Source organism: Danio rerio, chromosome 5, assembly GCF_052040795.2.
Source record: "Danio rerio strain M-AB ecotype USA chromosome 5, GRCz13ab, whole genome shotgun sequence".
NCBI lineage: Eukaryota > Metazoa > Chordata > Actinopteri > Cypriniformes > Danionidae > Danio > Danio rerio.
Window position 1 is genome coordinate 3,291,555 of NC_141025.1, and position 10,181 is coordinate 3,301,735.

The 10,181-nt window shown below is 36.7% G+C and overlaps 1 protein-coding gene across 2 annotated transcripts in view; it reads left to right on the forward strand.

The window, feature by feature from the left end:
- The window catches only part of hpda (4-hydroxyphenylpyruvate dioxygenase a), a 39,020-nt gene extending 29,140 nt beyond the window's left edge, over window positions 1-9,880 (forward strand). The window contains exons 11-14 of one of the 2 annotated variants that reach the window (XM_087251551.1): window positions 321-392; window positions 476-598; window positions 2,299-2,415; window positions 9,191-9,880. In XM_087251551.1, the coding sequence (XP_087107677.1) occupies window positions 321-392; window positions 476-598; window positions 2,299-2,415; window positions 9,191-9,310 (432 nt within the window). In that variant the 3' untranslated portion in view covers window positions 9,311-9,880. 2 annotated transcript variants of the gene reach the window in all.
- Window positions 9,881-10,181: the final 301 nt, after the last annotated feature.

Genomic DNA, 10,181 nt, shown 5'->3' on the forward strand with positions numbered 1-10,181 from the left:
GTTGCGATGTGTAGTTATATTTTTTGAGAGGTGCACGTTAGCAACGCCGACGGCCACGGCGAAGGGCTGTGCATTAGCGCCATAGCATACGCATGCGTTTGACGCAGAAGTATAAATCAGCATTAAGCCGAAAAGAAAATGAATGATAAATGAATGGGGAAAATCATATAAAAGAGTTCAAACAGGAGGGCTAATAATTCTGGCTTCAACTATACAACTCTCTAAATACTATACAAGAGATATAGCAGCTACACTCCGAAAAGTTTGTACTAATTGAATAAAAAAATGAATAATTTGTGAGTGTTTGCTGTTGTTTTTAGGAGTACATTGATTATAACGGAGGTCCTGGAGTGCAGCATATAGCTCTGAACACCTCCAACATCATCCAGGCGGTACGTCCACAACTTATTTATTAGTATTAGAGCAAAATCATGTCGAAAAAGTCAAAGTGTGAAACTCTTTCCTGATAATTCAGATTGTGAATCTTCGAGCTCGAGGGCTGGAGTTTCTGTCTGCTCCTGATAACTATTATGAAAGTCTGAGAGAGAAACTGAAGACGGCAAAAATCAAGGTGAAGGAGGACCTGAAGACCCTGCAGGTGAGAGAGAAGAACAGTAAAAATCACACTACACTACCTGACAAAAGGCTTGTCCTGGATCTCAGTTGTGAGAGCGACAAATAACAACTTGACTTCTAGTTGATCATTTGGAAATAAGGTGGATTTTTTTCATGAATCATCTGTTGAGCTGCATAGCGATCATCACCAATACTGCTGAAGACCTACTGGAACCAGCATGGACTTAAGATTCTCACAGAGATCAGTGAAGTTTGGTGAAGGAAACACCAACATCATGGTTTGGGGTTATATTCAGTATGGGGGTGTGCGAGAGATCTGCAGAGTGGATGATCAACATCAACAGCCTGAGGTATCAAGACATTTGTGCTGCCCATTACATTACAAACCACAGGAGAGGGACAATTCTCCAGCAGGATAGCGCTCTTTCTCATACTTCAGCCTCCACATCAAAGCTCCTGAAAGCAAAGCTGCTCCAGGATTGGCCAGCCCAGTCACCAGACATGAATATAATTGAGTAAGATGAAGGAGGAGGCGTTGAAGATGAACACAAAGGGTCTTGATGAACTCTGGGAGTCCTGCAGGAACGCTTTCTTCTTCATTCCAGATGACTTTATTAATCAGTGATTTGAGTCATGTCAGAGATGTATGGATGCAGTCCTCCAAGCTCATGATGGAGTCAGACACAATATTCATTCTGTCTCCACTGCAGCAGGACTTTATATTCTATACTGGACATTATTTCTGTTCAGTGATGAGACTTTAGTCTAAGCAGAGTCAGACCGCACTGTCCTAATGACATTATTAATAATCAAGGCATGATCATATTGTATTGTGCTCAAATAAGCAAAATCTAGAGGCCTTCGCCTTTGATATGAGCCACTTCTGATACCAAATGATCAACTAGAAGTCAACTTATTATGTGGTGTTCCTAAAACTTGGATAGGCGACAAGTAGTGTATATTTATATTTTGGGAAATGTTTAAAAAAGAAAGAAAAACAATTAAAGGGGGTAAATAAATCTGACTTCAACTACATATATATATATATATATACGTATATGTATATGTATATGTATATGTATATATATATATATATATATATATATATATATATATATATATGTATATGTATGTATATATATATATATATATATATATATATATATATATATATATGTGTGTGTGTGTGTGTATATATATATATATAGTTGGAGTCAGAATTATATAACTATTAGCCGCCTTTGATTCTTTTTTAATATTTCCCAAATGATGTTTAACAGAGCAGGGAAATGTTCACAGTATGTCTGATAATATTTGTTCTTTTGGAGAAAGTTTTATTTGTTTTATTTCAGCTAGAATAAAAACGTTTTTTAATTTTTTAAAACCATTTTAAGGACAAAATTATTAGCCCCTTTAAGCTATTTTTTTTCGATAGAACAAACCATTTTATACAATAACTTGCTTAATAACTCTAACCTGCCTAGTTAACTTAATTATTCTAATTAGGCCTTTAAATGTCACTTTAAGCTGTATAGAAGTGTCTTGAAGAATATCTAGTCTAATATTATTTACTGTCATCATGGCAAAGATAAAACAAATCAGTTAATTTAAATACAGAAACACATTGGCATTTTACATATTACATTTCAAAAGGAATGTTGCAACTCATACAACACAGATCTGCAGGATTAAGATCTACTATTGTGTCTTCTTTCAATGCAGGAGTTAAAAATCTTAGTAGACTTTGACGATAAAGGATACCTGCTGCAGATCTTCACCAAACCAGTGCAGGACAGACCCACGCTGTTCCTGGAGGTCATTCAGAGGAACAACCACTTTGTGAGTCGGACATTCATAAACATTATTCAATCATTCATTTTCCTTCAGCTTAGTCCCTTATTTATTAGAGGTCGCCACAGTGGAATGAACCGCCAACTATTCCAGCATATGTTTTACACAGCGAATGCCCTTCCTGCTGCAACCCAGTACTGGGAAACACTCATACACACTCTTTCACACTCTTTCACACACACACACGCACACACACACACACACACACACACGTACACACGTACACTACGGCCAATTTAGTTCATTAATTCCCCTATAGCGCACATGTTTGGACTGTGGTAGAAACTGGAGGAAACACGGAGAGAACATGCAAACTTCACACAGAAATGACAACAAACCAACTAGACAACTAGCCTAGCCAGGATTCAAACCGGCGACCTTCTTGCTGTGAGGCCACAGTGCTAACAACTGAGCCACCCTTACATATATTATATTATATTATATTATATTATATTATATTATATTATATTATATTATATTATATTATATTATATATTTTTATATATTTTTATATATTTTTATATATTTTTTAATATATTTTTATATTATATTATATTATATTATATTATATTATATTAGTTTATATTATATTAGTTTATATTATATTTGATTATATTATATTATATTATATTATATATTATATTATATTAGTTTATATTATATTATATTATATTATATTATATTAGTTTATATTATATTTGATTATATTATATTATAATATATTATATATTATATTATATTAGTTTATATTATATTATATTAGTTTATATTATATTTGATTATATTATATTATATTATATTATATTATATATTATATTATATTAGTTTATATTATATTATATTATATTAGTTTATATTATATTAGTTTATATTATATTATATTATAATACATTATATTATATTATATTATATTATATTATATTATATTATATATTATATTATATTAGTTTATATTATATTATATTATATTATATTATATTATATTATATTATATTATATTATATTATATTATATTATATTATAGAACATTAGCATAGAACAGGGGTTTTCAAACTGGGGGCCGCCAGATGGCGCTAGGGGGGCCGCAAAAATTTTTAGATAAGGGGTAATCAATGGGCCCACATGGTTGAATTTTGTGTCCCACATCATTCTGAAGGTTAATATATTTTTTATAATAATTTGAGCTCAAAAGTACTGCAAAAATGAAGCTTTATGCTTATGTCATTTAAATGCAGTTGACACTTTCGTGAAACAGGAAAAGAAGCGCAGCGGCCCGCCTCCGTGCACGGGGACTTTTATTGAATAAGCGCTTCTGGCCGAACACTTCCTGTGATTTTTGGCGCTTGTCTGCTGCACCTGACGGCGTTTACCTTTCACTTACGCTTACCTCTTTTACGCTAAACAACTAAATGAATGCTCAGGTCTATTTACTGACAATATTTCAGTTAAGATACATGATCAATAAGAACATTATCGGAGGCTGAAAGCACTTCCCTGTATATGGCTTGCGTTCCTAAGTAAGCGATCAGCTGGATGCTGCGGAGCGCGCGCCTCTCTGCGCAGGCTTCACTCATAGGGAACAAATAGCATTTTAAAGACACGGCACAACATTGCACGTCGTCCACAGTGAGACAGGCTTTTACACTTTGCATTGTACAAATATCAGACGGTCCACTTTGCAGCATGGCAAACAAACATTAAAATTGTAAAGCAAAAAGAGCTGCAATAACAATGAATGGAGCTGTCTTCACATCAGCGAGTGCTCAGAGTTTCACTCCTGTTACACTAATGACAGCTGGATGAGCTCTGCAGTGGACCTCTTACTCACATTGGTTCATAACTGGATGATTAAAAAAAACTAAATTGTATACACCCTGAGTAAAACCACTATAGCCTATAAAAATTATAATGTATCTGTTTGTGTTATGTTATAGGGCTAATTAATTATTAAATATTAAAATGTATTAGTGCTCTGTATTTAATGGAGCTCAACATATCTGATCAAATTTTAATACTCTGAATATAAATGCATTTTTTTCAAGATGTTCCACTTTTTCCCATATTTATTTGTGTAAATAATTAAAATGTAATGTTCAGTATTATTATTAATAGAACACACTGGTATGGACATTTTAAAGTCAGCAAAGCTTCTAAAATTATGCAAAGTAAAACTTGTGGCTCTTTGAACTTGAATACCCAATTCTAGATTGCATTTAGGAAATTATTTTTTATCAGTGTAAGTCAGGATTGTCGACCTGAGTAAATTATGATGTGCACAAAAAAAGGAATAAAAATAAACAAAACACACTGAACCACTACAGCCTCTACTGTAGTATTACTAGTGACAACAGTACAGTTAACTGTTAACAGGCTGATGAATGACAAAACTCTTTACAACTTTAAAGCTTTAAATCTTTAGATACATTTAGTCTCAGCTGTAAGGGTAAATACAGAAGAGTCTAGTTGTGCATAGGCAGAAAAAAAGCATAAAAATGGCATAAAAAACTGTGTAAACGCGATGACTCAAACACAAAATATGGCTTGATGGAATCCAGTGAGAGAAGACCACAATGAACACTGCGCTTGAAGATTTGATCAATAGATTGAAGCACTGAAACCATGTCAACTCAACTGACATCTTACAAAAATTAATCCAGATAGTGAATAATATAAATTTATCGAATAATATATAATAATATAAATATATTGAATAATACAATTTAAAAAAATTAAGTACAGTTGTTAATTTGAGGGGGTGGCGTGAAATTAATTTTTTGGGGGTCCCCGAAAGAATTCGCCCTACACAAAGGGGCCCTCAGCTGAAAAAGTTTGAAAACCCCTGGCATAGAACATTCAGTATTTACACAATAGACTTTTTTAAAGAGTTATTTTAACCTAATTGTGTGTAAACTGTGAACTGTTGGGTTGCAGTTTTTCAGTTTAAACATTTAACCCAGTGGTTATGCTTGTCAGATCATTTCAAACTCGGGTTTAAACAAGCAAGCATTATTAATATCATGATGTAAAGTAATCAGGATACATGTAGGTTTTACTTATTTATTTGGTCACATTTTACAATAAGGTTTCATTAGTTAATGTGTTTACTAACATGAACTAATTATGAACAATGCTTGTGGAGCATTTATTAATCAGTTCAGCATTTACTAATGCATTATTAACATCCAAATTCTTCCTCGTTAACATTAATTAATGCACCGAGAGTATAACTAACAATGAACAACTGTATTTGCATTAACTAACACGAACAAATACTGTAATAAACTGTATTGTGCATTGCTTGTTCATGTTAGTAAATGCATTAGCTAACATTAACTAATACAACCTTATTGTAAAGTGTTACTGTTTATTTTAGTCTCATTTGTAGATGCACTCTATACTGTCCATAATTACAGCCCTAAAAACAGGATTAGGAATAAAATAACGCCAAACATGACAGCTGAATATAAACTAATCTTGTGCAAGAAACTGTGGAAACACACACAAACACATGCATATACTGTCGGTTTAGACGGCAAACGCATAAACATGGCATTATGTGGCATTAGCTGATCTATGTGAGGAGGGATGGGAGTACAGTAAATACAGTAGGGAACAGGGAGTGTGGGATCTGTCTGAACAGGCTCAGGGTTTTATCACGGGGCATTTTAACACTTGTGAAGTGAAGGAAACGCCTCAAGAGAAGACATTTCTACATGAACCACATTAAAGGCTTTATGGGCTTTTGTGATGTTTCAAAAATGTAAACGGAGCAAGAAAATGAACCCAGTGACACTAACAGATATTAAAAAAAACAAACGTCTAGGATTATATTTGGTAAAAGAAAAACTTTTTTGGGGTACACAGGATAATAAAGCATTAGTCTTTCTACTTTAAGAAAAAAATACAACTTTGTTTTGCTTAATCTTGCCTAAATGATGGTTAAATATGCTTAATATTTAATTTAATGTAAAAATCTCACTATTAATAACCAAGCGGCAACCTCCCGCTCTCCCTCAGGAAGCCAATACGGAAGTAACTAAAACTGCAATTCATCCGAAATTCCGCTAGTCCTGGCCGCTCCTGGCTCCAAAACAGAGCAAATTTCAATTGAGCCCACTGTTAGAATGAACAACTTTACAGCAGAAAAAAAGGTGTTTACAGCCTGCTACAAACAAAGATTTTGGTTAAAACAGCTAATATCACCCTTCATGACAACTGTGAGGGGGGTGAATGTTTTTATAACTCATCCGTTTCCTTTATATTAAGTTATATTAAGTTTGCATAATTAAGGGCGTGGCCACTTGAGTGACAGCTAGGTCTCGTTGGTCTCCGTCACGTCACCTCAGCTGACTCCTGCAGATTAGCCACTGAACTCGGCATATTTATCGTATTTCTGTGTTGTTTTATGTGGCTTTACACAGTCGACTGCCTTTTGGACTTGTTTCCTTCAATTATTAGATGGCATGGCATGCTGAGTGCACTTAATTGTGCTCACAAACTATTCATGTGGCCTCCGTTTCCCATGTGAGTAAAGTTATATACTTATACACCATCTCTATACATGTATTTGTTTTATTTAAGATCATTTATCGTTTATATTTATGTTTAGAGCTGTAATGCACTGCAGAATCTGTCAGATTGATCAGCTGTAGGGTCTAGATCAGTCATCTGAAGCGTTGTCATACAGAGTTATGCTGGATTTCATCAATAGTCTTACATTAACTAACACAGACTATATCTGAAGTGTTTGGAAGTAATTTGCGTTTTCCTCCTGTTGAAAAACGTCATAAGAACAATGTTTAGTGGCTCTGTGTATTACAGCAGTGTTTTTAAAAGTCTAAACACTTTATTGATATAGTGTACAACCAAGCACAAGTGGTCGGAACACAAACGAGTCGCAGGTGATGAAGTATTAATCGTTCTCCCAAAGCAAAGTGTGTCTGAACCAGGTCCAAGCTAAATGCTAGCAGGTGTCTGTAGCTCCGCTCACTCTCCGCCTCTTTGCCCTTGTTTGGTATCCCGCCGTGGGTGTGATCATAGATATATACACTAGATATCGACACATTGGTACAGTGCTCCCAGGACAAGAGTCATTCAACCCCACTAGTCAAGACAGTGTTATTACGTGAAGATGCGGGACTTTAGCGCCGTCTACGGGTGTAGTAACGAGCAAACAAAGAAAACAAAGCACAAAGGCAGAACATTTCACAGGTAATATTAAGTTTTTTCTGTTTTTGTATGTTCTGAACTTTTGTGCTAATCAGGGAACGTTATTGATGATAACAGTCACTTACTGCATTCACCATACGGCAAAGCAGCTCCAACTCGCACTAAACACTTGGCTTATGCTAGTTGTTGAATAAATTCAGCAAACAATGCAAAAGAAATATGACAATGAGACGCTGCAGTGCCAGAAACTTGTATTATTTTCGGCTAACGTTAGTGAAAGAGTCGTTCGGGGGATTCATTCACAAACGAATCGCTCCCTCCGTCAGTATGAGAAGTGAAAGCAGGAGAGGAGCTGTGTTTCAGGACATGATTAGATCAAGTTTAACAGGGAGGGTGAATAGTACATTTCTGTACACACAAACACAAGCTTTTTGTCAGGAATGCCCGTGCGGTCACTGATCCATCAATGTAGAAAAGTGATGTAAATTATAATTTTCGTAATTAGAAAAAAAAATTACACACTAACATCCAGGAAAACTCCCGATCATAGATATATGTGTATATGTGTATATCTCTGGCTTTGGATGGCCACAGTCCTCCACTGTACATTGGTCCCGCATTCATTTCAAAGGAGCGCTACCCTGTAGCAAGATGGCGGCGCTATTGACGCATTCCGTCCAATAGATAACAATAGACCAGGCGACATCTAATGTATATATCTATGGGCAGTGATGACGCGTGAACAAAATGGCGACGGTTGGCCGCGCCTACTTGTGGCTTTTTTTGGGCTCTTCAGAAACCTATGGGGACGTCACGGATACTACGTCCATATATTTTACAGTCTATGTTAATAACCTATTAACTTGTGTAGTAACAAATTACAAATACTTAAATGACTTTAATTGAGTAGTTTTTCTCAGGGATTGTAATTCACTAGGTAGTTTTATAAATGTGTACTTTTATTCTCACTTGAGTACATGTTTATTGTAGTATCGGTACTTTTACTCCACTACTTTCCTTCATCCTGCAGTCACTACTTTATATTTTCTTGTCTATGCGGATTAGAAAAATCAGTCCTGTAATTCCCGTCCAATCATATCACACATAGAAGGTAAATCACATGATAATGAACAACCTCAAGACATGGGCGATTTATAATTGCAGAAAACTTTTGGAAGCATTAAAAGTGTCCAAGAAGATGTTTAAAATCTTTACACGTGTTGACCCAGAGACTGTTTAGATGCAGGTCACTGATGAGAAGACCCCAGATGTTTACTGTGTGATGACTGAAATGGCCTTAAACACCCAGCAGGCAAAAGACGTCAACTTCACCATACACTCCCGGGAGCCTTCCATATTTCAGAACCATCCACCCCCAATATGATGTTGGTTTAAGATGTTGGCTTGACGTTGAATTTTGGTTACTTTCTAACAACTTAAAATCATTGAAATGATTGAGTGAAAATGGTTTTTACACCGTTTAATTTGTCAGAGGCAGCTGATTGACAGTGTACGCATTTCATCTACTGCTAGGCTAACAGTTTTCTTTTTCTCTGAGCTGATGACAGTGGTGTTCTCTTGTGTTTATCTGCAGGGTTTTGGAGCCGGAAACTTCAAGTCTCTGTTTGAGGCCATTGAGAAAGACCAGGATGCCAGAGGAAACCTGACCGTCCTCACAGCGCAGAACCAGAGCGTCTCCAAGGCCTTTCAATAAACACACACATGCGCACACGCAGACGCACCCACGCACATACACACCCACGCACACGAACACACATACGCACGCAACCACGGCTGCACACATATACACACACGCACATCCACACGCGCACACGCAGACATCCACGCACGCGTACACAGCCACGCACACACATACGCACGCAAGCACACACGCACACATACACACATACGCACGCAAGAGCACACGCACGCACACCTACGCAATCACGTACACACGTACGCATGCAAGCACACATGCACACGTACACATACATGCATGCGTACACACATACGCACACAAGAGCACAGACAAGCACGCTTTCACACCCACGCATGCAAGCGCACACACCCACGCATGCAAGCGCACACACCCGCGCACGCACACGCTCACACCCACAGGCACGCATACAAATGCACACACCCGCGTACACATACTCAAACACGCAAACACGCACATACATTCGGACACATGCTCATACACACATGCATGCACACGTACGCACACACACACAATGGCAAACTCAATGGCGAGGACGATAATAAAGACAGCTCAAACAGGAAATAAGAGTGCGTCACTTGTGTCATTCAAAAATCTACTTTTCAAGCTGTTTGGACAGACATGTGTGTAAGTATAGTGTTTAGACCGTCATATTAGGGTTAAATAAACACACACACTCCTTTTTTTTTTTCAATTTAACAACATAAAAACGGTGGACCAATTGGAGCGGTTTTCAGACCGACCGCAACTTTACGTAGGAGTGCTGACCCCCCGCCCACCAATATTGATTGACAGCCTTGCGTCACGATCATATGCTCAGTTCAGGGGCGGACTGGCCATCTGGCAATTCTGGCAAATACCAGAAGGG